Source organism: Podarcis melisellensis (assembly GCF_964234715.1).
Source record: "Podarcis melisellensis genome assembly, chromosome: 14".
NCBI lineage: Eukaryota > Metazoa > Chordata > Lepidosauria > Squamata > Lacertidae > Podarcis > Podarcis melisellensis.
The window spans coordinates 50,437,035-50,464,832 of NC_138546.1; the positions used below are offsets into that span (position 1 = coordinate 50,437,035).

Consider the following 27,798-nt stretch of genomic DNA (forward strand, 5'->3'; position numbering starts at 1 on the left):
TTTTGCAAAGGAGACGGCAGCAATCACGGACACCCTCAGTTCCAAGAAGAAGAAGTTCGCTTGGACGGAACAGGCGGAGCGCTCTTTTCGGAAGCTTAAAAGCCTCTTCGCCTCCGAGGAGCAGCTGCTGCACGTGAATCCCGGCAGGCCCATGCGGGTAGAAACCGACGCGTCCGACAGAGCGGTTGGAGCCGTCCTTCTGCAAGAGGATCCGCAAGGGAATTGGAGACCTGGCGCCTTTTACTCCCGGAAGCTCAGCAAGACGGAGCAGAACTACACCATATGGGACAGGGAGCTGTTGGCCATTCACGCAGCTTTCAAAGCGTGGCGACACTTCCTCATAGGAGCCAAGCACACAGTGCAGGTCCGCACGGATCACAAGAACTTAGAGTATTGGCGAACAGCGAAGCTGCAGAGCCAAAGACACATGCGCTGGGCAGAATTCTTCGCGGATTTCGACTTCAGAATAGAATACATCCCGGGGGATTCCAATGTTATAGCCGATGCGCTCTCCAGGAAACCACAATATCTTGAGGAGACGGCACCAATAGCAGCGAAGCACATTTTCACACCGCAGGCGTGGGCGTGCGCTGCCATCGCAGTCGACCTGGACGCGGTGCAACGCGCGTTGCAAGTGGATCAGTTTGCACAATCCAAGATGGAGGAGCTGCGCAGGGGTTCACAGAGAGACGATGAGTTCCAGTTGCGAGACGGGCTCTTGACTCGCAAAGGTGCTCTCTACGTACCAAGCGACGAGCTCCGCGCAAAGGTTCTGCAGCAGTTGCACGACGCCCCCAGTGCGGGCCACTTCGGCAAGGAGAAGACAATAGAATTGGTGGCCAGGGACTTTTGGTGGCCCCAGATGCGGGGAGAGGTGGCGGATTACGTCGCCAGGTGTGACACCTGTCAGAGGTCCAAACCAGTACACCAGAAGCCGGCGGGGTTGCTGGAACCGCTGGAGACGCCGCAGCAACCGTGGGAGAGGGTAGCACTGGACTTTGTTACTGATCTGCCCAGCTCCAGGGGCAAGACGGCGGTGCTGGTGGTTGTGGACCTGTTCACCAAGATGGCGCATTTCATTCCTTGTGCCAAGGTGGCGACGGCAGAACAGACCGCCAAACTCTTCGTCGACCACGTGTTCAGAGTGCATGGGCTGCCGCAGTCCATCCTATCCGACAGGGGGCGCCAATTTGTTTCCAATTTTTGGCAGAAGCTTCTAGGTATCCTGCACGTCAAGATCAACCTAGCGTCGGCGAGACATCCACAGACCAACGGCCAAGCAGAGAGGGTCAACGCGATCATGCAGCAGTACCTGAGATGTTACGCCAATCAGCGACCCGCAGCGTGGGTGGACTACCTGCCGATGGCTGAGTTTGCCTACAACAACACGAAGCACGCATCGACGGGGGTGACGCCGTTCTTCGCGAACAATGGCCGTCATCCCAGAACCTTTCCGACGCTCGTAGAAACGGGAGAGGGGGTGCCACAAGAGGCCGACCAGTTCGCAGCAGAGTTGCAAGAGGTGCACGAGGAGCTGCGGAGACATTTGGAGCTGGCCAAACAAGCCTATAAGGTGCAGGCGGACAAACACAGAAGGGTGGGAGAAGACATCCAGGTGGGGGACTGGGTATGGTTAGCGGCCCAAGCGATGCCAGCCAAATCGTTAGCCAAAAAGAAGCTAGGACACAGGCAGCTAGGGCCATACCAAGTTGAGGCTAGGATCAATCCTGTAGCATTTCGCCTGGCCCTTCCAGAAGGCTCCAGAGTGCACCCGGTCTTTCATAGGTCGGTGCTCACTCCCTACAAGGCCCCGCACAGGTTTCAGGAGTCAGAAACAGTACCAGACCCACGCAAAGAGTCACCCAAGAGGGGGGGGTCGCCTAGGGCCGAACCGCTCAACGAGGTCACAGAGATCCTGGACTCGAGATGGGGGGCAGAGGGAGTTGAATACTTTCTCGCCAGAGAGGGCACCCCAGCCAGTGCCAATAGTTGGGTGCCGGGCTACGCGTTAGACGAACCCCTTTTGAAAGATGAGTTCCATGCACTTTTCCCACATAGACCCATGCCAGCTGAGTACTTTGATGACTGGCTTTTCACGCCCACATTGTCAGATAGCACGTTCAGGGGCTTCTCTTCCACCGAGGAAAGAACGGCAGAATCGAGCCCGCCCAGAGGATCGTGTTCGGGAGTGGACACACTACCTTCGGATTGGTGGGAGGAGCAACCAGAGGAGGACTGGCGTAAGAGGTGGGTGGAGTGGCCTTGGCGGGCAGCACCAGAGGAAGTAGCAATGGAAGAAGAGACTGAGACTGCTTTGGGTGAAGAACCCGAGTTCGAACACACATACACAGAACTGCCAGCAGAGAACATTGACGTAGACGACCTGTATCCCGAATCTACCCCCGAAGAGCCGCAGCTCCCACAACCTGCACCCGACAGGCGGGAGGGGGGAAGGGGGGGGTCGAGGGGGGGATGGATGTCAGGGTTTCAGGGAGAGAAGGGCAGATGGGGGAGGAGACAGAGAGCGAGGGGGAAGAATCCCAGAGAGACGAGGAGGAGGATGACAATGACCAAAGGTCGTCCATGAGTCTGTCCAGTGAGTCAGAGGACTCCCAAAAGGGAGCCCCCCTGGTCAGACCAAGGGGAGCCCAAGGGGGAAGCAATCAGGAGCAGGGGAGCGAAGGGAGAGCCCCAAGTGGGAGTTGGAGATCGGGGCCGGTTTCTCCGCCGGAACGGAGTGAAGGGGGTGGAGTTACCAGTGTGTCAGAGGGAGCAGAGCAAGAAGGAGACAGGGGAAGGAGATCGGAGCAAGACGTTCTGCCGGAAGGGGCGGAGAGTAGCACCGGGAGCAGTGTAGCGGTCGAGAGGAAGGTCAGAAGCAACGTACGTGCGCCAAGTTCAAATGTGGAGGCGCGCGGAAGTGAGGAGAGCCCTGGGGAGGAGCCCGGCCCCAAAGCACGAAGGAGGGGGGAACAGGCGTCAGAGGATTCAGCCTCTGGCGAGTCCCGGCGGGAGGGAACCCAGGGGGGCAGAAAGACCCTGCGGAAGAGGAAGGAGAGGAAGAGGTGGTCCAGCACAAACCTCTTAAACTGGTGCAGGGGCGGCACGGATTCAGAGGGGACTTCAGCGATCTGATGTCACAGACGTAGAGCCACGGAGATGGAATGTAAAAGCAGCAATGCTCTTCAATAAAGACTTTTGTAAATAAACTGGATTGGACTTAGGTCTCTTGTGAGCTGGGACCAACGGGTAGCTCTGACAATTAGGTCCAGTTGTGGCCGACTCTGGGATTGCGGTGCTCATCTCTCTTTATTGGCCGAGGGAGCTTCCGGGTCATGTGGCCAGCAGGACTAAGCCACTTCTGGCGAACCAGAGCAGCGCATGGAAACGCCGTTTACCTTCCCGCCAGAGCGGTACCTATTTATCTACTTGCACTTTGACGTGCTTTCGAACTGCTAGGTGGGCAGGAGCAGGGACCGAGCAACAGAAGCTCACCCCGTCACGGGGATTCGAACTGCCAACCTTCTGATCAGCAAGCCCAAGAGGCTCAGTGGTTTAGACCACAGCGCCACCTGCGTCCCACTCCCACCCGTACTTTTACAATATCCATGTCTAATTTTTAACCATGAAGCCACAAATTGCCTTCCTACAGGAAGAACACAATCCACCAAAAGGATGTAATCTCCCGAGCAAACCCCGCTTCAGTGAACAATGGGTTGCACCTGGCTCTGGAAAGGCTAGTGGTGTAGCCATAATAATAATTAATAATGATAATGATAATAATAATAAAGTTCAGTACAGGCCTAACTTTAAAGCCACGACAGTGCTAAAAGACAAAAGAGGTAGATTTACTTTCACCAAAGGGACACTAGATGGCAAAACCAAACTGACAACTGGCTCCATATATGCCCCCAACTCAAAACAAATAGAATTCATCCAGAAAACACTAAATCAATTCCTCTCTTTCTCTGAAGTAATAGCAATCCTGGGAGGTGATGTCAACCTTAATATGAGAGGCATCTCCCTGAAAGACAACCACCCCACACGCCCATGGAGCAAGCTTCCTCTGAGGGAAACCCCAAACAACTAGAGACTGCTACAAACTGCTAAAAATGCTACGAGACGGAGGCCTTTGCAACATATGGGGCAAAAAATAATAATCTGGGAGACACCAGCTACACGTTCCAATCTGGGCACCACGGCACAATGTCCAGACCGGATAGCATTCTGCTCATGCAAGGTCTGATCCTCCTGGGCAACATTAAAGTCACAAACCAGGCCCCAGTAGGAGCTACCCTTAGAATGGGAGAGGAAACATGAACCACCCCATCCTTCAGTCCCATCCTAACCACAAATCAATCAATCAATCAATCAATCAATCAATCAATTAGAGAGAGCCTCATGAAAACCCTCCAGAACTATTTCAAATAAAATGATATAGACAATATAACACCCCCCCTTCTTTGGGACACAATGAAGGCGGTTAGCAGAGGAGCCTGCATAAAAGAGAAAGCATCTCTTAAACAACAAAGCTAAAAGATTAGCAAAATAGAACAAAAAACCACAGCACTCTCAGAACAATACAAATGAACAGGTGCTAAAAGACTCCTTAAACTTACAGAACAAAAGAGACGGGATCTTGACTCACTAGACATCAACAAAACAATGATAAACATCCTATACTCAAAGCAACGCTTCCATGTGTATGGAGGGAAAAACTCCAGACTATTAGCAAACAGGTGTCGTAAAAAAATCACTCAAAACAAGAATACCAAAAAAGATGGCAGTATAACATTCTCTATACAATTTGAGAAAAGACAATGCACATTTTTTGTGAACCATGAAAATCTTTAATAAAAAACATTATTTTAAAAAATGCTCTTTGCCAAAACACACTCCGCATGTGTGCAAGAAGATGATGCGATGATGGCCTTGTGAATGGTGGGGGCCGAGAAAGAGACCCTTTTCTCCTCCTTGCTTAATGCAAGAGCCTGGGATTCAGCGAGTGGCAGAAATTTCATGGCTGATTTATGGAAGTGCCCCTTCCAGCTTAGACTGGGAAACCCAGCCAGAAATAATAATAATAATAATACCGCTTCTGTTTTGGATATTTTTACAGATAAGCAGTACGAAAATTTTGATAAATAAGTAAAATATTTGGACTGCCACTTCTGCTTCATTGACTATGCAAAAGCCTTTGACTGTGTCGACCACAGCAAACTATGGCAAGTTCTTAAAGAAATGGGAGTGCCTGATCACCTCATCTGTCTCCTGAGAAATCTCTATGTGGGACAAGAAGCTACAGTTGGAACTGGATATGGAACAACTGATTGGTTCAAAATTGGGAAAGGAGTACGACAAGGCTGTATATTGTCCCCCTGCTTATTTAACTTATATGCAGAATTCATCATGCGAAAGGCTGGGCTGGATGAATCCCAAGCCGGAATTAAGATCACCGGAAGAAATATCAACAAGCTCAGATATGCGGATGACACAACTTTGGTGGCAGAAAGTGAGGAGGAATTAAAGAACCTTTTAATGAGGGTGAAAGAGGAGAGCGCAAAATATGGTCTGAAGCTCAACATCAAAAAAGCAAAGATCATGGCCACTGGGCCCATCACTTCCTGGCAAATAGAAGGGGAAGAAATGGAGGCAGTGAGAGATTTTACTTTCTTGGGCTCCATGATCACTGCAGATGGTGTCAGAAGCCATGAAATTAAAAGACACCTGCTTCTTGGGAGAAAAGCAATGACAAAGGTCCGTATAGTAAAAGTTATGGTTTTCCCAGTAGTGATGTATGGAGGCAAGAGCTGGACCATAAAGAAGGCTGATCACAGAAGAATTGATGCTTTTGAATTATGGTGCTGGAGGAGACTCTTGAGAATCCCATGGACTGCAAGAAGATCAAACCTATCCTTTCTGAAGGAAATCAGCCCTGAGTGCTCACTGGAAGGACAGATCCTGAAGATGAGGCTCCAATACTTTGGCCACCTCATGAGAAGAGAAGACTCCCTGGAAAAGACCCTGATGTTGGGAAAGATGGAGGGCACAAGGAGAAGGGGATGACAGAGGACGAGATGGTTGGACAGTGTTCTCGAAGCTACGAACATGAGTTTGACCAAACTGCGGGAGGCAGTGGAAGACAGAAGTGCCTGGCATGCTCTGGTCCATGGGGTCACGAAGAGTCGGACAAGACTAAACGACTAAACAACAACATTATTTTGGCCAGGCTAAAGAGGTGGGGAAAAGATGAGGGCTTCTAGAAAATGCACAGCACTTCCCATCTTTCATCAGCTTGGTGAAGCGACTCCCTTCTTACAACAGCTCAACAGGCTACCAGTTTGTTTCTGGGCACAAGTCAAAGTGCTGGTTATGACCTATAAAGCCCCTATATTTTATGGATAGCATTTTATAAATATTATTTCTATATCCCTTTTTAAAGCCTTATATAGTTTAGGTCTAGGATACGTGAAGGACCATATTCTCCCATATGAACCTGCCTGGGCTGTGAGATCTTCAGGGGAGGCCTTTCTCCTAGTCCTGTCACCCTCACAGGCATGTTTGGTGGGGACTCAGGAGAGAGCCTTCTCAGTGGTTGCTCCCAGACTCTGGAACTCCTTTCCCGAAGAAGCTTGACTAGCGTACTCCTTGTTGCCTTTCCACTGGCAGGTGAAGACTGCTTTATTCCAGGGGGCTTCGGGGAACTAACTGCTTTAAGGAAAGCGCTTTAAATTTAAAAGTGCCATGATGTTTTTACTACCTTATTTTAGTAAATTTGTTTTTACAGTGTTTTAAATCTATTTTAGCTTAATTACTTTTCAACCATTGTCTTGTATAGGTTTTTAGCTTTCTCTGTTTTATTCAAAAAATTAATTTATGATTATGATGCCTAGAGATCCAGTTCTGGTAGAAAGGTGGGATATAAGGAAATATCATCATCTTGATAAGGCTACTTGATATGTTTACCCTCTGAAGAATTTGGTATCACGCAAGCTAGGTCTAGGGGGACGCAGGTGGCGCTGTGGGTTAAAGCCTCAGCGCCTAGGACTTGCCGATCGAAAGGTCGGCGGTTCGAATCCCTGCGGCGGGGTGTGCTCCCCGCTGCTCGGTCCCAGCGTCTGCCAACCTAGCAGTTCGAAAGCACCTCCGGGTGCAAGTAGATAAATAGGGACCGCTTACTGGCGGGAAGGTAAACGGCGTTTCCGTGTGCGGCTCTGGCTCGCCAGAGCAGCGATGTCACGCTGGCCACGTGACCCAGAAGTGTCTCCGGACAGCGCTGGCCCCTGGCCTCTTGAGTGAGATGGGCGCACAACCCCAGAGTCTGTCAAGACTGGCCCATACGGGCAGGGGTACCTTTACCTTTACCTTTTAAGCTAGGTCTAATATAGGCGTCATCCAACTCACACATGTTCTCCTTGCATGTGACCATGTATACATGTGGTGCCAGGAAATAGATAATTTGATTCAAACTTGGAAATGGTTGGATAGAGCTGGAGAGTCCCATGACTCATGAGGAGACCCTCTCCTGAGCCCAAGAGGACATCAGTGAGGGCGGAGGAAGCCCCAAAGAGGCTGGCGATGCAGCAGGGCTTTGCTTATACTGCTCAGCCTCCCCGCCTAACAGCTGATGTGACGAGTGGAGCAGCAGCAGCCGGCCCCAGAGCTTCAACTGTAGTTAGTTTGGTCTGGATTGGAGAGAGAGTGGGAGAGAGCTGGAGAGGAGGGAGAAATAGGCATTTAGAGGCTTTTTAGAGGGTGCTCCCCACTTTATGCAATTTCAAGTATGCATGGGGGCCTGGAACGTAACCCCAATCTATTTTTTTTTAATATAAATATTTATTAGGGTTTTTGAATAAAAGAATACAGTAATAATGAACCTTATTGCTTTGTTTGACAAAGTTTCATAATATCCTTGAACTTCCTCACGTTTCCCGCTCCCACTTACATCATTCATAAATTTTTGTCCAGCAAATTATCGTCTTATTTCCGAATCTGTAACCACTTACTTAAGTACAATAAAATACTTCTCCTGCAAATTTGTTTCTCTTAATCTCTCTTATCACCAATTCCTGATCTATTTTAGTGATGGCCAATTATTTATAACCAAGCATCCTTCTTAACATTCCACTAAATCACAATATTTCTGTAAATAAATCTTGAATTTCTTCCAATCTTCTTCAATCCTTTCTTCTCCCAGGTCTCGGATTCTGCCAGTCATCTCCGCCAATTGCATATAGTCCATCAGTTGCATCTGCCATTCTTCCAGTGTGGGTAGATCTTGAGTTTTCCAGTTCTTAGCGAGTAGTATCCTTGCTGCTGTTGTTGCATACATGAAAAATGTTCTATCTTTCTTTAACACCTTCTGGTCGGCAATGCCCAAAAGAAATGCCTCTGGTTTCTTAGTAAAGGTATACTTAAATACCTTTTTCAGCTCATTATATATCGTTTCCCAGAAGGCCTTCACTTTAGGGCAGGTCCACCAGAGGTGGAAGAATGTTCCTTCATTTTCTTTACATTTCCAGCATTTGTTATCAGACGAATGGTATATTTTGGCAAGTTTAACTGGGGTCATGTACCATCTGTATATCATTTTCATTACATTTTCTTTCAAAGCATTACATGCAGTAAAATTCAACCCAGTGGTCCACAACCTTTCCCAGTCCTCAAACATAACGTTATGCCCAATGTCCTGTGCCCATTTTATCATAGCCGACTTAACCATTTCGTCTTGTGTATTCCTCAACAGCAAGTTATACATTCTTGAAAGTACCTTAGTCTTAGGTTCTAACAGTTCTGTTTCCAACTTCGATTTCTCCACCTGGAATCCTAACTTTTTGTCACTTTTAAAAATTTCCTTAATCTGAGCGTAATGTAACCAGTCTCGCACTTTATCCTTCATTTTCTCCATACTCTGCAATTTCCAATTATCTCCATCTTTTTCTAACAGTTCCCAGTATTTTGGCCAGTAGGCTTCCATATTGGGTCTTTTCCAAGCCTTAGCTTCCAAAGGTGAAAGCCACCTTGGAGTTTTATTTTCCAATAAGTCTTTGTATTTTGTCCAGACATTAAACACTGCTTTTCTGACAATATGGTTCTTAAAGGCCTTGTTGATCTTAGCTTTGTCATACCACAAATATGCATGCCAACCAAAAGCATTGTTATAACCTTCCAGATCTAACACATCAGTGTCTTCGAGAAGTAGCCAATCTTTTAGCCAGCAGAAAGCTGCGGCTTCATAGTACAACCTTAAGTCTGGCAGGGCAAAGCCCCCTCTTTCCTTCGCATCTGTTAATATCTTAAATTTGATTCTGGGCTTTTTGCCCTGCCAGACAAATTTGGAAATATCTCTCTGCCACTTCCGGAAACACTCAGTTTTGTCCACAATTTGCAATGTTTGAAACAAGAACAACATCTTTGGCAGCACATTCATCTTAATCGCAGCAATTCGGCCTAACAAAGAAAGCTTCAGTTTAGCCCAACTATCCAAGTCTCTCTTAATTTCAGACCAACATTTTTCATAATTATCCTTAAATAGACTCAGATTTTTGGCTGTTATGTTGACCCCTAGGTACTTTACCTTCTTCACCAATGATAATTCTGTTTCTCTCTGAAACCGTTCTGACTCTGTATCTGTCATATTTTTCCCCAACACCTTCGTTTTTTGTTTATTTAACTTAAATCCTGCGACCTGTCCAAAATCATGTATCAGTTGTAATACTCTTTTTGTACTAGATTCTGGCTCCTGCAATGTCAAAACTAGGTCATCTGCAAAAGCTTTAAGTTTATATTGTTTCGCTCCGACCTGAATCCCCTGCACCAGCCGGTCACCTCTAATCAAGTTCAAGAGCACCTCCAGAACTGAAATAAATAACAGAGGGGAAATCGGGCAGCCTTGTCGTGTTCCTTTTTCAATTTTAAATTCTTCCGTTACCACATTGTTAACTATCAATTTGGCTTTTTGTTCTGAATATATTGCATCAATCCCATTTTGAAAACCCCGCCCCGCTCCCATTTCTTTTAAGTTCCCCTTCATAAATTTCCAAGAGATGTTGTCAAAGGCCTTCTCCGCGTCTATAAAGATCAAGACTGCTCTAGTGTTTATATTTGTTTGCAAAAGTTCCAAGATATCAATAATGTTCCTTGTGTTTGCAAACATGTGTCTACCTGGGAGAAAGCCGGCCTGGTCCTTGTGAATTACTTCATTCAAAACTCTTTTAAGTCTGCCAGCTAAGACATCAGCAAATATTTTGTAATCCACATTTAAAAGGGAGATGGGGCGGTAGTTCTTCAATTGTGTCTTTTCAGTTTCTGATTTTGGTATCAACGTGATAAAAGCTTCCTTCCACGATTCCGGCGCCTTCTTTCCGTCCAGAATTCCATTGCTGACCTCCATCAAAGGTTGAATCAAATAGTCACTCATTGTCTTATAATACTTGGAGGTCAGGCCATCTGGTCCTGGAGATTTGCCCAGCTTCATGTTCTGAATGGCATGTTCAATTTCTTGTCGTGTTATTTGACTATTCAGGAGTAGTCTATTTTCTTGTGTAAATTTTTTAAAACTGTTTTTTTTCAAAAATTGCTCAATCTCAACCTCATTTTGCGGCCCTTGAGTATATAATTTCTTGAAATATTTCTGGAAAGATTTTCTGATTTCCACGGGGTTCTGAATATTTCTTCCTTCAATTTCTAGATTTGTTACTATGTTCAACTTTTGTCTCTTCTTCAACTGCCAAGCCAGCAGTTTCCCACATTTATTTGCCGATTCAAACGTTTTTTGTTTCATTAACTTAATCTTCCATTCTATTTCCTGATTTATCAATTTAGAATATTGTGCCTGGTGAAGTTTAATTTCTCTCAAAATCGGCTGCGACTTCGGATTTACTCTTAGCTTCTTTTCTAATTCTTTTATTTTTTTCCAAGATCTTATCTTTCTTTTCATTTTGTTTCCTTTTCTTAATAGCATTCTGTTGTATTAAGAACCCTCTCATCACAGCTTTGCTTGCGTCCCAAATTGTTCTTTTTTCCACCGTTGTGTTCAAATTTATTTCAAAATAGTCTTTCAATACTTTTTGGGCCTTTTTAATAATCTCCTGATCTCTAAATAAGTTGTCATTCATCTTCCATCGAAAGGAGCCGGTTGGTAACAATGTCAAGTCCATTTTCAAAGCGTTATGGTCGGAGCAGGTCTTTGGGCAGATTTCCACTTTTCTGACCTTAGGTGCCAGACCTCTAGTAATCCATATTTGGTCGATTCTTGTCCAAGTCAGGTGGGCTTCAGAGAAGAATGTTCCTTCCTTTCCCAAGGGGTTTCTCATTCTCCAAATGTCAATCCAGTCCATATTGTCTGTCATTTCAAAAAAGGTCTTTGGTAATCTGCCATCTTTAGTAACCTTTTGACTTTGTGACTTATCCATATTAGTTGATACAATCCCGTTCATGTCTCCCATCATGATGATGTTATCAAAGTCCAGATACTCCAGCATGCTCTCATGCAACTTCTTATAAAATTCCGATTTCCCTTCATTTGGCGCATAAATTCCTAATAACATAATTTTTTCTCCTTGGTGCTGTATTTCAACTGCCAAAATTCTGCCATGTTCATCTTTAAATAATAATTTGGGTGAAAGGCTCTCCTTTGCATATATCACCACCCCTCTCTTCTTTACTCTGTCTGAAGATATAAATTCCTGACCAAGTCTTTTATTTACCAAAACTTTTCTGTGGAGCCTAGTCACATGTGTTTCTTGCAAGCAAATAATGTCCAATTGTTCCTTTTTTAATATGTGAAAGATTTTCTTCCTTTTTTCGGGAATGTTGCAGCCATTTATGTTCCAGCTCAAAAGTTGCAGAGACATCCTGTAGAAATCTGGTTATTTCTCAGGGGGTGGTACTTTGTCATCCAAGGGTGCCGGTTCCTTTGGTGCTCCAGGCTCCGGCAGTGATCCAAGTCCTTTATGAAGGTCTTCTCCGTACTGGTTCAGAAATTTGTCTCTGTCTTCCAATGTTCTGATTTTGATCTTCCTCCCTCTAAAAGTAAACGATAATCCTTGAGGGAATTCCAACCTAAAGATGATTGAGTTGCTCCTCAATAGTTTTGCTAGTTCCAAGTATTCTGATCTCAAATCCAAAAGCTGTCTAGGAATATCCTTATAAAATTCAATTCTTTTGTCCAGAATGTCCAGTGAATTTTTGTAATGTAGGCCCAAAATTCTATCCCTTTCCTCCTTTGATCTCACTGTAATCAGGCAATCTCTGGGCTTGTCTTTTCTTATCAATCTTCCCAGCCTGAAGGCCGATGTAATTTTAAAGTCTTTTTCTTCAAGTTTCCACTGCACGGAAAATATTTTAGTCAGGAACTCAGCCAATTTATCTTCTTCTACTTCGGGTACAGATCTCATCCTTAAATTGGTCTCCCTATTTTTCAATTCGATCATCGAAAGATAGGTCTGGTGTTCACCTACTTGTTTGTTGAGTGGTCTTACCTCTTTTTCCAACTGTCCAAGTCTTTGGCTAGTGTCTTCAACCAATTTCCTGTTTTCCCCTGAAGCCTCCTCCAGTTTTGCAATCGATTGAGTGTTCTGTGCCACTTGCCCAGTTATTCTATTTAGGCATTCTGTGTTCTGGTCTATTTTCGCAGTTTGCTCATCAGCCTTTTTGTCCAGAGATTCCACTCTTTTGTCCAATGATTCCAATTTTTCATAGATTTTTTCTAAAATGGATGAAGCTGATCCTGAGGCCATGTCCTCCAGTTGTAAATCCTCTGTCTCTCCTCCCCCTGCCTGTGGCAAGGAGGCAGCTTCTTCCTCAGAGTGCGAAAGAGGCACAGACGATCTACGTTGCTGTAGAGTTGAGGCTAGAGTTGTTTTCTCGTTCTTGGTCTTTGTTCTTTTTCCTTAGTCTCCTTTTTCTTTGCGCCACTCATTCCAAACTTATCTAGTAGTCAAGGTCAAGCTGAGTTGTTCCCATGAGAAAGAGACGGCCCAGGTGCAGCACTCAGCCAGCAGGCCAAGAAATAGAAAGTAAAACAATATCACTGTTGTTAAGTCCAGAAACCTCTAGGGGGAGTCTAAAATGTCTTTCAGGAAGGATTACCCCAAAGTAAAAGTTAAAGTCCCAAAAACCTTCAAATGTTGAATTTTTAGCAGAGTTGGTATTATAAAAACACAATGTCTCAAAACAGTGCTTGCTGGTACTTCAATTGGTGTTATAAAGTAACTAAGTCCAAACCTCTCAAATTTTCCCAGTTTATGTATCAAAATGCTTGGGTCTGCAAACTGATTGCTACTGTTGCCAGGCAGTTCCAGACCTGGTTTCCTTCTTTAAATTGTAACTTCAGCAGAAGAAAGTTTTAAAGTCCATGCTAACACATAAATCCAATGCTTAAACTCCTTTTCTGTCTTTAAATACAGTTCAGTAAATGCTCAGATCCAGTCAGTAAAAGATTACTTACAGCCTCCACTCCTCCTGCTCTTTGCGTTCAAGTTCAATGGCAGCGGAAGACGGACTTCCCTTTTCTTTTCGTCCTCCGCTTTCCGCCAAATTCAGTTACTTTGGTCTCAAATTGATCTCCAATTGATTAGAAGTCTCTGTTACTCACGGGTTGCTGTGTTTTAAGTGCCAAATCCAGGAAGAAAGGTCGGCGCTCACCGGCAACGGCTTCGCGGCTTCTCTCCGCCGATTGCGGAACGACCCTCAGTGCCGCTGCCTCCTCCGCGATCCGGAGCCCCTTACGGGGTCCCTTCAACGTTTCGGGGGCAGCTTCTGGCACCCGCCGGGTCCCAAGGCTGCAGGCTTCTGCCGCCTGCAGTTTTCCGGTGTGGGTCTCCGCTTCGCCGTAGCGGACGACCCGTTCTCGGACGGAGCTCCCTTCCCGGTTAGGAAAGGGCAGCCATTACCCTTCGCGCCGCCTCCGGAAGTCGGAACGTAACCCCAGTCTAAGTGGGGGGATGCTTGTATTATAATTGCTATAGTCACATACAGGAATATGTGTTCATAAAGTATCAACAACAACAACAATTTATTATTTATACCCTGCCCATCCGGCTGGGTTTCCCCAGCCACTCTGAGTGGTTCCCAACAGAATTAAAAGCACAATAAAACATCAAACATTAAAAACATCCCTAAACAGGGCTGCCTTCAGATGTCTTCTAAAAGTTAGATCTTTGATTATTTCCTTGACATTTGATGGGAGGGCCACTACCAAGCAGGTCCTCTGCCTGGTTCCCTGTAACTTCACTTCTCACAGTGAGAGAACCGCCAGAAGGCCCTCGGAGTTGGACCTCAGTGTCCGGGATGAACGATGGGGGTGGAGACGCTCCTTCAGGTATACTGGGCCGAGGATGCTTAGGGCTTTAAAGGTCAACACCAACACTTTGAATTGTGCTCGGAAACATACTGGGAGCTAATGTAGGCCTTTCAGGACAGGTGTTATATTGTCTTGGTGGCCACTCCTAGTCATCGGTCTAGTTGATGCATTCTGGATTAGTTGTAGTTTCTGGGTCAGTTTCAAAGGTAGCCCCACGTAGAGCACATTGCAGTAGTCCAAGCAGGAGATAATCAGAGCATGCGCCACTCTGGCGAGACAGTCCGCTGGCAGGTAGGGTCTCAGCCTGCTTACCAGATGGAGCTGATAGACAGCTGCCCTGGACACAGAATTGACCTGTGCCTCCATGGACAGCTGTGAGTCCAAAATGGCTCCCAGGCTGCGCTCCTAGTCCTTCAGGGGCACAGTTACCCCATTCAGGACCAGGGAGTCCCCCACCCTTGCCCACCCCCTGTCCCTCAAAAACAGTACTTCTGTCTTGTCAGGATCCAACCTTGATCTGTTAGCCATCCTCCAACCGGCTCCAGATACTCCAACCGGCTCCAGGACCTTCACTGGTTCTGATTAAAAAGAGAGGTAGAGCTGGGTATCATCCGCATACTGATGAACACCCAGCCCAAACCCCCTGATGAACTCTCCCAGCGACTTCGTGTAGATGTTAAAAAGCATGGGGGAGAGGAAGGAACCCTAAGGCACCCCACAATTGAGAGCCCAGGGGTCTGAACACTCACCCCCCACCTCTTTCTGGACACGGCCCAGGAGGAAGGAACGGAACCACTGTATGACAGTGCCCCCAGCTCCCAGCCCCTCAAGACGGTCCAGAAGGATGTTATGGTCAATGGTATCAAAGGACGCTGAGAGATCCAGTAGAACTAGGACACAGTTTACACCCTTGTCCCTAGCCTGCCCAAGATCACTGACCAGCACGACCCAAGGCAGTTTCAGTCCCATGATGAGGCCTGAATCCCAATTGGAAGGGATCCAAATGGTCCGCATCCTCCAGGCGTGGCTGGAGTTGTTCAGCAACCACTCACTCAATCACCTTGCCCAAGAATGGAAGATTTGAGACTGGGCAATAGTTGGCCATATTGGACGATTCCAAAGATTTATTTTTTTTTAAAAAAAAATTGGTTTAATAACCGCCTCTTTCAGTGGGCCTGGGAAGGCTCCCTCACAGAGGGAAGCATTCACCACCCTACAGAGTCCACCACCCAGACCTTCCTGGCTTACTTTTATTAGCCAGGATGGGCAAGGATCCAGGAGACAGGTGGTTGATTTCACTCGTCCAAGCAGCCTGGTCACATCCTCAGAGGTAAAAGATTGGAATTGAGCCCACGCAACCTGACTAGACAAGACTCTAGCACTCTCCCGCCCGGCCCTGCTCCCACGGTGGAGTCTATCTCTTTCCGAATCTCAGCGCCTTAATCTGCATAAAACTTTGCAAAATCATTGCAGGAGTTCTTGGGATCCTTACCAGGCCCCGATGGAAAGGTGGTTCCATTAAACCGTGAACCACCTGAAAGAGTCTCCTGCTGTTTTCTGCAGATGCAATAGAGGTGGTGAAGAAGGTCCTCTTCACCATTGCTATTGCCACTTGGTAGCCTTGACGCTGAGCTCTAACCCATGTCTGTTCCAATTAAGAGTGAGTTTTCCACCACCTGTACTCTAGCCATCTCAGCGATTGTTTCATCGCCTCTGCTCCAGTGAAAACCAATCGGAGAGGGCGCTTCGGAGCCAGATAGTTGATAGCCCTGGTTAACTCCGCATTCCAGCGGGCCACCAGGGAAATCAGCTGAAAGGTCATCAACATGGGATAAAACCTCCCCTACCACTCTCTGGAAATCATTTGGATCCATTAAGTGGCGGGGACGGACCATCCGAATCGTATGCCACTGTATTCTGCTCTGGTCAGACCTCACCTGGAGTACTGTGTCCAGTTCTGGGCACCACAGTTCAAGAAGGACACTGACAAACTGGAACGTGTCCAGAGGAGGGCAACCAAAATGGTCAAAGGCCTGGAAACGATGCCTTATGAGGAACGGCTAAGGGAGCTGGGCATGTTTAGCCTGGAGAAGAGGAGGTTAAGGGGTGATATGATAGCCATGTTCAAATATATAAAAGGATGTCACATAGAGGAGGGAGAAAGGTTGTTTTCTGCTGCTCCAGAGAAGCGGACACAGAGCAATGGATCCAAACTATAAGAAAGAAGATTCCACCTAAACATTAGGAAGAACTTCCTGAGAGTAAGAGCTGTTCGACAGTGGAATTTGCTGCCAAGGAGTGTGGTGGAGTCTCCTTCTTTGGAGGTCTTTAAGCAGAGGCTTGACAACCATATGTCAGGAGTGCTCTGATGGTGTTTCTTGCTTGGCAGAGGGTTGGACTTGATGGCCCTTGTGGTCTCTTCCAACTCTATGATTCTATGAATCGGTCCCACCTCCCTGCAGAGGGGAAGGGTCACAGAGAAGTTGCACCAGGAAGTGATCTGACCATGGCACTTCTTTTGTTTCACTTTTACTTAGTGTCAGATCACCCACATCCGTAGAGGTGAACACCAGGTCTAAGGCATGTCCACGACTATGAGTTGGGCCAAACTTATTCAGGGACAGCCCCGTGGAAGCCATGCATTCCACAAAGTCCCGAGTGGGCCCCTTTGTAAGGTTGTGTCGGCATGGATGTTAAAATCATCTGCCATGACCTGAAGCAGCTCAGGTAGGGAATCCTTGGTGCAATGGGGAGGTCAGTACACCAAAGGGAATCTTGTACTGCCCCTATTGCCCAACTTCCAGAACATGCACTCAGAAAACTGGGTCTTCCCAATAGGATGCCTGGTGCAAGCTAGTGACTTCCTAAAAATCACTGCAGCCCCCTCCCCGCCCACATGACCTAGGTTGCTGTGCGTAAGAGAAACCTGGTGGACAAGCAGCGGCAAGAAAAGAGGAGAAAGATAGGTTTCAAAGTGAAACTGGGTTGGAAATAGAAAAAAAGGTTAAGTACCTGGGGGTAAACTTGACATCAAAAAATGTGAATCTATTCAAAGACAACTATGAAAAATGTTGGACAGAAGTTAAGAAAGATCTAGACATATGGTCCAGGCTGAAACTTTCCTTGTTAGGCCGAATTGCTGTTATCAAGATGAATGTATTGCCAAGAATGTTGTTTTTATTTCAGACGTTGCAGATTCTAGACAAAATGGACTGTTTCAAGAGGTGGCAGAAAGACATATCTAAATTTGTCTGGCAGGGCAAAAAGCCCAGAATAAAATTTAAGATCTTAACTGATGCAAAAGATAGAGGGGGCTTTGCCTTGCCAGACTTAAGACTTTATTATGAATCAGCAGCTTTTTGCTGGTTGAAGCAATGGCTACTTCTTGAAGACACAGACATTCTTGATCTGGAAGGATATGATAATAGTTTTGGTTGGCACGCATATTTGTGGTATGACAAGGTAAAGGTGTATAAAAGTTTTAAGAACCATATTGTCAGGAAAGCATTGTACAATGTTTGGAATAGATATAAGGATTTATTGGAAAGTAAAACCCCCAGGTGGTTGTCACCAATGGAAGCGAAAGCAGTGAAAAAAATTAACATGGACTCTAATTGGCCTAAGTACTGTGAAATTTTAGAATATGATGGTGAAAGACTGAAGCTACAAAGTTTTGAGAAGCTAAAACATAAAGTTCGAGACTGGCTACACTACCGTCAGATAAATGAGGTGTTTAAGCAGGACAGGAAACTTGGTTTTCAGAAGGAGAGGTCGAAGTTAGAAACAGAATTGCTAGAATCCAATACTAAAAACCTATCTAAAATGTATAATTTGCTGCTGAAATGGAATACACAGGATGAAACAGTGAAATCAGCTATGATTAAATGGGCACAGGATATTGGTCATGACATTATGTTTGACGACTGGGAACAGTTATGGACCACCGGTGTTAAATTTACGGCATGTAATGCCCTGAAAGAGAATATAATGAAAATGATCTATAGGTGGTACATGACCCCAGTCAAACTTGCAAAGATTTACCATTTGCCCAATAACAAATGTTGGAAATGTAATGAGGCTGAAGGTACCTTTTACCATCTTTGGTGGACCTGCCCAAAGATTAAGGCCTACTGGGAAATGATCTATAACGAAATTAAGAAAGTCCTTAAGTGGACATTTGTAAAGAAACCGGAGGCTTTTCTCTTGGGCATGGTCGGCCAACTGGTATCAAAGAAGGATAAGACATTTTTTATGTATGCAACTACAGCAGCAAGAATCCTGTTGGCAAAGTATTGGAAGATGCAAGAATTACCTACTCTGGAAGAATGGCAATCGAAGGTGATCGAATATATGGGACTGGCAGAGATGACCGGCAGAATCCGTGACCAGAGGAAAGAGACAGTGGAGGAGGACTGGGGGAAATTTAAAGTATATCTAAAAAATTACTGCAAAATTGTGGATTGATAAGATGTTAAGGGGTAGGAAACAAAGAACTACAGCTGTAAATCTTAAACTTTAAGGAAATCCAAAAGGGACTTAATCAAAGACTGATTGATGAGTTGCTCGAAAAAATGGTAAAATAAGGATGTGGCGAAGGGAAGGCATGGGGAAGTCAATTTTTGTTGTCTGTTTTTGATGTTTGTGTTTGTTTTGTATTGTTATTAATATGTGTAAAAACTAATAAAAATATTTAATAAAAAAAAAAAAAGACAAGCAGCGGCAAGGACAGGCCCATCTGCTTCATCCAACCAAGTCTCTGTTACACATGCCAGTCTAGGAACAGGAAAAACCATTGCCATTTATCTTTTGAATCCTTTTAAGAACAGCTGCATGAACAAGAGTAACAAAATCGTCCAACTGAAATGCAAAATGTGGAGAAAAGTATTAGGTAGCCCTTCTGCTCTCGGTTTGGATTACTAGATCTTAAAAAGCTGCATTCACACTACCAGATTGTCTTAAATAAACACAGACCTGATTGCCCTGAGTGAATGCTGTGCATCTTAATGGATAGCACAATCTCCATTTGTGGAGTGACATTAAGTCTCCAGGAGAACAAATACGCTTGTTGGCATAAAAAGCAAGCAGACAGATGCAAGAGAGGAAATGCTGTAAGGGGGTCCTCTTTTAATTAAAATTATAAATAGAGGGAAATGGAAAAGGGATAACCAGATTTTATAGTGCAAAGCAACTAATATTTCCTAGGGTTTAATATCCCTGTTTTCCCATTTGCAACTATAAGAAGGCATTAATTGTGTTTTGGGTTGCCATTGTTGAGTCAGAATCAATAAAACTGCCCTCCAAAGCTAATTTTTACCACTCTATGTTCAGAAAAGAAGCCCGTAACACAATTGTCTTGATTTATTTTGCAATTTCATCAGCATTATTTCCTCTTCAGAGTTTCCCCCGCTGGATTGCACTTCCGACGGCTTCATCCTACCAATTTATACATCTCATTAAATTTAAAGACCAAGCAGACCCCTGATTAAACTGCAATCATGTTTGCAACATCTCTTTAAGCATCTGCATGTTTTCACCCACGGCTGAGTGTCTCATTTGCCACTGGAATGATAAATATGCAGCTTCCCTGGCCTCCCCTCCCCACAATAAGAAATTAAATTTGAAAACTGGACTATACAGAAATCTGAACTACCAAAAGCCTGCAGTCATAGCATACTGCAGAGTTCGCATCAGTACATGAAATTCAGCTCTCACCCCCACCTGGAAACCAAGTCCTATGAAGAACACTTGGAAGAGTTGGTTGTATTAAGCGTGGATAAGAGAAGGTCCAAGAGAGAGACGATAGCTCTCTTCAAATATCTGAAGGGTTGCTGCATACAAGTTGGAGCACAGTATTTCCCTTTTGCTCCAGAGGGCAACTAATGCATGGGAAGTACAAGGGAGCAGATTTCACCTAAACACTTGACAAGACTTCAATAAAGAAAGAACCGCTTGACAGTGGAAGGAAAGCTGGATAGCCATCTTTCAAGGATGCTGTACTAGCTGACCCCAGCATTGCAGATCCTGCACTAGATCAGCAGAAGCCAACATGGCCTCCAGCTGTTATTGGACTCCAGCTCCCATCAGACCCAGTCAGCATGGCCAATGGTCAGGGATGATGGGAGTTGTAGGCCACCATATCTGAAGGGTCATTGGATGCTCTAGACTTTCAAGGTTCTTTCCAGTGCTATGATTATCCATCCTTGTTGCCTGTCTGGGGTCACTGGCTATTCCTTGGTGTCTTTTCTCTATTAATCAAGTTTTGGAATTTATTGGATCAGTTGTCTTAAAGTTTGCCTGATTTGCTTCAGTTCACATTCAAAGATGAACATATCTAATTTGCCCCTCTGAGAAATAATATGCAGATCAAAGCACAACCATCCTTCAAAATTCATACAAATTTCCCTACATTTTTGTGTGTCATTATGAGAGAGGAAAGACTCTGCAATTTTTGTATGCATTGGGTGGCTGCAGAATTGCACTGAATGAATAGAATCTCCTCAGTCCACCAACAGACATCCTTGCATGGATATTCTCCTTAGAAGCAACCCAGGTAGCTGTTATGAAAGGTCTGTGATGGCATGGTAATAGACCCTTGGGAGGAGCTCACCTTTAAGTTTTGACAATCACTCCCAATAAATGACCACCAAGCTTTGCAGTTTTATTTTAAAAATCTCCATTTCTTCCTGTAATTTTTATTTTATATATATTTTATTTTTCGAATCAGTATTTGTTTCAAAAGAAAATATAATGTGTTTTTTCATTACTCACCAGTTGACATCCTTCCAAGGAATTGACCAGCTGAGCATTCTGGCAGGACAGGATGGAACCTGCCAAGTTGAGCATCACACAGACGGCCGACAAGAGCATGAAAAAGGTGATCTGAAGAAAAGAGATGGAGAGTGACCTGTTAATTACACACAGAAAGACTTGGCAATCCAGAGATCCACAACTTCCCTTGTTCATCTTCCTCCTTCCCAACAGTGCAAAAGGAGGGGCCCGCCTTGTTAGGAGACCCCTGTTCCTCTCCCAGAGCTACAATTCTCAGAGTTTCCTGGTAAAAGAAACTGACTGTTAAACTACCCCAGGATTATAGCTCTGGGGGTGCGTCATTGGCATCTCCTAACAACTGTTACCAACCTTAACGAACTATGGTCCCCAGGATTCTTTGGGGAAGTCATGATTGTTTAAAGTGGTATCATAGCACTTTGGATGCATGATGTGAATTTGGCGACAATGGCCAACCCCCAGGTTCTCTACAGCACTTGCTTAATATTCTACATTCATTTATTTACTGTAGATGCTGTATATGGGCTCATGTGCTTACTTTCATAACGTGAGAAAGAGAGACATCTACTTGTACAATCACAGACATTTCTTGCAGTGCAATCTCCCTTTCATGCGGACAATGAGTAGATGAAAAATGTACTTCCTTTTGCCCAATGCCTCTGAAAACAGGGAGCAGAGCACGCCACCTGACGACTTCCCAATCCCCAAGAAATAACTATTTCTAACAAACAGAAATATTGTTGAACTACTCCAAATTTGTCTCCAGGTGACAACTAAACAAATGTTACAAATTTACTGGCAGATCTTATGGAGGCCAGCTACTCTTAGGAAATGAGTTGGTTACAGCAGAAGCACACATTTCCAGGTTCCTGTCATCTAATTTTCGCAGCAGGCTTTGGGTCCTCACTATTTGCTTGACCTAATTCAGGCACCATTCCTAAATGTCTTAATGTCTTGACCCTTCGTTCTAAGACCATAGCTGCAGAGCCCAAATGTGATTTCAGCACTGGACTTTTTTAGGATCAGGCAGCATAAAAGTTTTAATTAATTAATTAAATGCTGTTTTCAGCTGTTTCCTCCACCCTACAAACAATGCAGAGATTCTGTGTCAATCCTCTCAACCTTAAACAAACTAAACAAACTATTCTGAAGAGCACAGAGTCCAGTCAACATGCTAAACAGACTGACATGTTTCAGTTGCCCTTGCAAATTGAAAATCTCTCCTGTTGTTCAAGAGACCTGTCTTTCTCACTGTCTTTGCTGCTCACTCCTTCTGACCTCCACTGCCAATATCCTTATGTCCCAATGCTTCCTTAGCAGCCTGATCTGCCGTCAGTCTCACTGGGAACAATTTCCACATGGGCAGGAATCTGCCAGAACTAACCTGAACGACCTATTAACTGAGATTCTGAATTCAAAAGCTGTATGTTGTTTACCAGTCAGAGAAGGCTAGAGGGTTACCGATATGATGGGCTCCCCTTGCACCAGTGTTTCTGCATTGGCAGGGGCATCTGAGGCCAGCCTTGAGGGCAGTTCCTCTTCCCAAGCCAAATTCTCAGCAGCATCCCCCAATGATGAGGAGTCACAACACTGGGAACCCTTTCTTCTGTGTCTGCGAGGGCAGAAATAGCCAGGGTTTTTTTGGGGGGGCCTCCTGCACTGCTGACCTGACTTCCCAATGCTGTGCACCACTGCCTCTACACCTTGGTCCAGTCATAGAACCATGAAACAGAACTATTCCACTGGCACAGCAGCACCATGAGATGCCTTGCAGGAGGTGAGATGATTTATCTGCCAAGCCCAGTATTGACCGTGTTGATTGCCATCAGCTCGTTGGGGCCTCTGCCAGAAAGAAGATTGCGCTTCTCCTGTTCCCTGATCCTTTAACTGGAGAATCATGCTGGCCCCTTCTGCATGCAAGGCAAGTGTCCTGTCCCTGAGCTGTAGCCCCACCTTCTGAATGAGCACCCAGCACAACCCAGGTGCATAGATGGTCCTTCCTCCACCCACAGTCACTCTGCCATATTCACAGAAAGGAAAGTGGCTAATGGAAGGAGGGGGCAAAAAGCCCCAGTGCTGTATTACTGTTCATCCACTACTTCAGTATGCAATTACTTTATTGTGTGAGAACAGGGAAGACACATTTTTCAGGTAGGAAGAGACGTTGCCCAAGGGCTGTAATATAGATGTACTTTACAGCACTGGAGAGAAACGCAACCTGACACAGCTTCCAAACATGCTCTCCAGCCTGCAGAAAAAAGAAAGGGACAGCACGAGAATTACAAACACCCAGAGCAACCCTAAGCTCATCCATGCCTGAATGGCAATTTGGGGGAAAATGGCAAGATCAAATGCCGCTGCCACTCAGTTTCACCTTGTTCTGCTGGAAAGGGTTCTACTGTCTTGGTCATGGTGTAGTGAAGAGTGAGCGGGAGATGGACTTTTGCAATTCAGCTTCCCCAAACTGCTGGGGGAATAGAAACACAGAATTGTAGGGTTGGAAGGGACCCAAAGGGTCATCTAGTCCAAGCCCCTACAGTGCAGGAATCATGATTTAAAAATCCCTGAAAGATGGCCATTCAAGGTGGCCTAAGTAGGGGCCTACTTAGTATCTATTTAATGACTCTAGATGCTATTGAGACTCCGACTCTCATCATCCCTGATCATAAAAGTCCAACAACATCTGAAGGTGAGTGGCAGTGGTGCAACCTCACAATAGGAGATACAAAATAGGCAAGATCCAACGCAAGTTAAGGGCCTTTATTGGTTTAGCTCCAGCAAATGCCAGAGCTCTCAAGTTTGACAGCGGAAAGGACTCCCTTGGAAGGTGGTGGACTCTCCTTCCTTGGAGGTTTTTAAGCAGAGGTTGGATGGCCATCTGTCAGGGATGTTTTAGTTGAGATTCCTTCTTTGCAGGGGGTTGCTAGCAATTGCAAATTTGGGAGAGTGCTGTTGCATTCATGTCTTGATTGTCTCAACACTATGAGACCAGGTTGCTGGACTAGATGGGCCACTGGCCTGACCCAGCAGGGAGCTTTTGGGATTCTTCTCTCTGGTGCCTTTCACCTGTAGCCACTAAAGTAGGAGAATAGCCAATTGGCATCCTCAGCTAAACGTTGAGTGCTCCACTGATTGGAACTCCCTGGCCATAAACCCCTGATTTCATTATGGCTTTCCTTTGAAAGAAGCACCAATGCATCAGCTATCTGACACTGTTCCATGTTTTACTTGAAACTTTGTTCAGGTTGAATGCAATCCAGTAAGGGAGGCCCTTCACTTGCTGGTTACTAATGCACAGGATACGTGCATCAGTCCAGACGCCGCCACATAAAAGGGAACGGTGATATAATCACATACTCCCATCAAAACCTCCATCAAGGCTGTGCATGCTGCTGCTTAATCAATGCATGTGTGTGCTGATTATGCACAGCATGTATCCTGAAGCAATGATGTGATTGCATCAATATCCCCCTTTATGCAAGGGTCTGATTAAGTCTGTACATTGCAAACCTGTAAAAAAAATAATGATGCAGGACTGAAAACTGCAGCAACCTGCCCATGTACCACAATTAATGCAAGAATTTCTCTCTGGTAAATTAGAAGACAGGTGGAATGGGACATGGGGCAGCGCAAGCCCAGAGAACAATATTGAAATAGAGCTGGGGACATCCACTCCTCCCTAGTAAATACAAAAGGGTCCCCCCCCATTTAATTCCTACCGTTTTTTTTCTCTCCCTAGTATCTGATCTTTCACTTTTATCGCTTGCTTCGCCAGTTGCCAAGTGACCCAGACAACAGCAATGTCAGTCCTGTAGCTGCTTAGCATTCCCTGGGCTCACTTCACTCCTCTTATTATTTCTACTGTTGCTCAGGCTTATTATTCTCCGCTGCAGCTCTCAAGATCTGGATGTGGGCTGGGGTATGATTTTTACAAAATTCTCTCTTTGCCTGCAGTCTACATATGCAGTTAACACAACCAGTCTCCTAGGCAGCTCTCTCAGTACTGCAGCTGTGTGTAACTGGGGTTTTCACCCTGTTCTGGGGTTGTTGATTTTACCATCCAGGACAAAATGATTCATATTCTCAACACAAAATTAATTCTTGTGTGTCCTGATTACCAGTTAGCTTTCCTTTGCGTTATATATTCCATCATTCTCTAATTGCAGGCACAACTTAGCCATCTTTTGAACTTCCCCAACCAGTCCCCATTATTTCCACTGATGCCACAAAATGGCAGGTGGGTTTTACAGAAGTTGTGATATCGCTTCCTTGTATCTTTGCATTACCCAGGATTTGCCTGTGTTGATTCCTCTTTGTTTGCTTCTGTTGTCCTATTTGGTTTTGCTTTCTTCCCGTTTTCCACTGTCTCACAAGACCAGGGTTATCTAAAATGACCAAATATCTTAGACATCATGTCTAATAAATATATGGGTTGCTCCACATGCTCTCCAAAGAAAAATAAAGAAAAATAAAAGGACTTGCAATTTTCTGTCCTGCAGCCAAATATAGTATTCACTCATTAAGACCCAACCATTTTATCTTCTGCAAGCCACTATCTTTGCAATCTTCAAATCCATATATTATAAGTTCATTTTCTCCTTCTCACAAAAAGTCCATAAGAAATTTCCAGTCCTTAATAAATGTCATAAATGACTTTTCTCTAATTGAATACGCTAACTTTGCCATCTCAGTCAACTCCTATTGTTTTATCAGCCATTCTTCTATAGTGGGTAGGGCTGAATCTTTCCATCTTTGTGCATATAACAATCTCTCCGCTGTGGTTATATATTGGAGTAATCTCCCCAAATACTTTTCCAGTTGTGTATTCATTAACCCTAAAATACAGAATTCTGGCTTCAATTGAATATTAACCTTTGAAATTTGCAGTATTAATGTACCGTATTTTTCACTCTATAGGACGCACCGGACTATAGGAGGGGGAGAACAGGGGGAAAAAATATCTCCCCCTCTCTGCTCAGCGCCCCTGCAGCGAAGCGGCAGGAGAAACGGAGCCCCTTCCATTTCTCCTCCCACTTCGCTGAAGGGGCGCTGTGCAGAGAGGGAAAACTGTACAGCACCTCTCCAGCGAAGTGAAGCCTGGAGAGCAAGAGGGATCAGTGTGCACCGACCCCTCCCGCTCTCCAGGCTTCAGGTGGCTATCCGCAAGCCTTCTGAGCGCAGCGAGAACTCCCACTGCTCTCCGAAGGCTTGCGGATAGCTGCCTGAAGCCCCCGGAGAGCAGCTGCAGTTTGCGCTGCGCTCCGGGTGCTTCAGGCTCCTCCTTTTTAGCCGCGGGGCTGGGGCGGGGGAAGCCCGAACTTCCCCCGACCCCAGAACAGGTCGGGGAGCGGCGGTCCCTTCTCCCTCCTGGGGAAAAGCCCGCAAGAGCTGTGCGAAGCTTGTGTGCGGCTCTTGGGGGCTTTTCCTGCCTGCCTCCCCCCCGCATTCGCTCCATAGGACGCACAGACTTTTCCCCTTAGTTTTTAAGAGGGAAAAAGTGCATCCTATGGAGCGAAAAATATGGTATGTATCTATATCCAACTTTTTTTTTAGCCACCAAACGTTATAAAATGTTCTTTTGTGTTTTGGCATTTCTACCAAACGTTTGAAACACCTTTATCCATTCTGAATAGTTTCTCAGGAGTTCAGTACCAATGATAAATCATTTTATAAAAGATCTATTTAAGTTAATAACACAGTGTAAGTTTTAACCCTTAGTTCACTTATGTTCCCACTGTTTTGTCAATACATTATAACCAATTATTTTTGCCCGTGCATTCTTTAATCTGCTTTTCGGTTTCAAATTTCAGTAAGTTTATACATTTTGCAATAGCAAAATCATCATCTGGGAACAGCTGAATTTCAAAGCCTGTCTATTCTTGCTCTATACAAAAATTCTTTTTATCTTTTTAAACCTCTCTGACCAATGAAGACTGTAACATTCCCTTATTAATTGCTTCTTTGTTTTTATTTTGTGATCTCCTTGATGCAGTACTATTAATTCTCGGTACGTTATCCATTTCTCTTTGCCTGTCATCTCTTTTCTGCTAAAAGCTTGTTGTGGTGAAATCTATAAAGGGTGTGTTTTGGAACAACCAAGGTTTATATTTATTCCAAATTCTTAGCATGGCACTTCTAATAAACTGATTTTTAAAATCCACATTAACTTTAACTTTATCGTAATACAAATATCCATGTCATCCAAACTTCAGGTCATGTCCTCCCTTTTCCAAAATCCTCTCATTTCTCAATGTCAACTGGGTGATGTATTGACACATTGCCTGAAACCGGTTTAAAGTTAAAAGTGCAAAAGCAATTTCAGAATTTCGGAGCAGGCAATGTATTGCAAATCCCTGCTCACCCCGACTGCAGCCAGCATCGTGCACTTTAATCAAGCCACCTGATGTTTGCCCACTCCCTCCTTCCACAGCCTAGCGATTGCCTCAGGAGCCCAAGATGTGAGTGGGGTCCGCCAGCCCCTCAGCTGGTTTCTCTGGCCGTGTGAGCACTGGCAAGTTGCCTCATCCTCCCTCACACTGATCACTGAGTGGAATGAAGTCTGAGCAGAACATGTTTGGTTCGTGCCCCCATCATGGTTGCTCCCAGTAGCTGCCACCTGTATGGCAAGAGGCTATTGTCAGGGTGAGACATGGCTAACAGATCTGAGGAGGCCGGTGGCCTCTGGGGCTCTGTGTGCGTGGTGCCAT

General features: G+C 45.2%; 1 protein-coding gene across 2 annotated transcripts in view; it reads right to left on the reverse strand.

The window, feature by feature from the left end:
- ENTREP2 (endosomal transmembrane epsin interactor 2) overlaps nt 1-27,798 on the reverse strand; it is a 210,035-nt gene that overhangs the window by 54,852 nt on the left and 127,385 nt on the right. For both annotated transcript variants that reach the window (XM_081887677.1, XM_081887676.1), the window contains exon 3: nt 21,074-21,184. In XM_081887677.1, the coding sequence (XP_081743803.1) occupies nt 21,074-21,184 (111 nt within the window). The remainder of the gene's footprint in view (nt 1-21,073; nt 21,185-27,798) is intronic.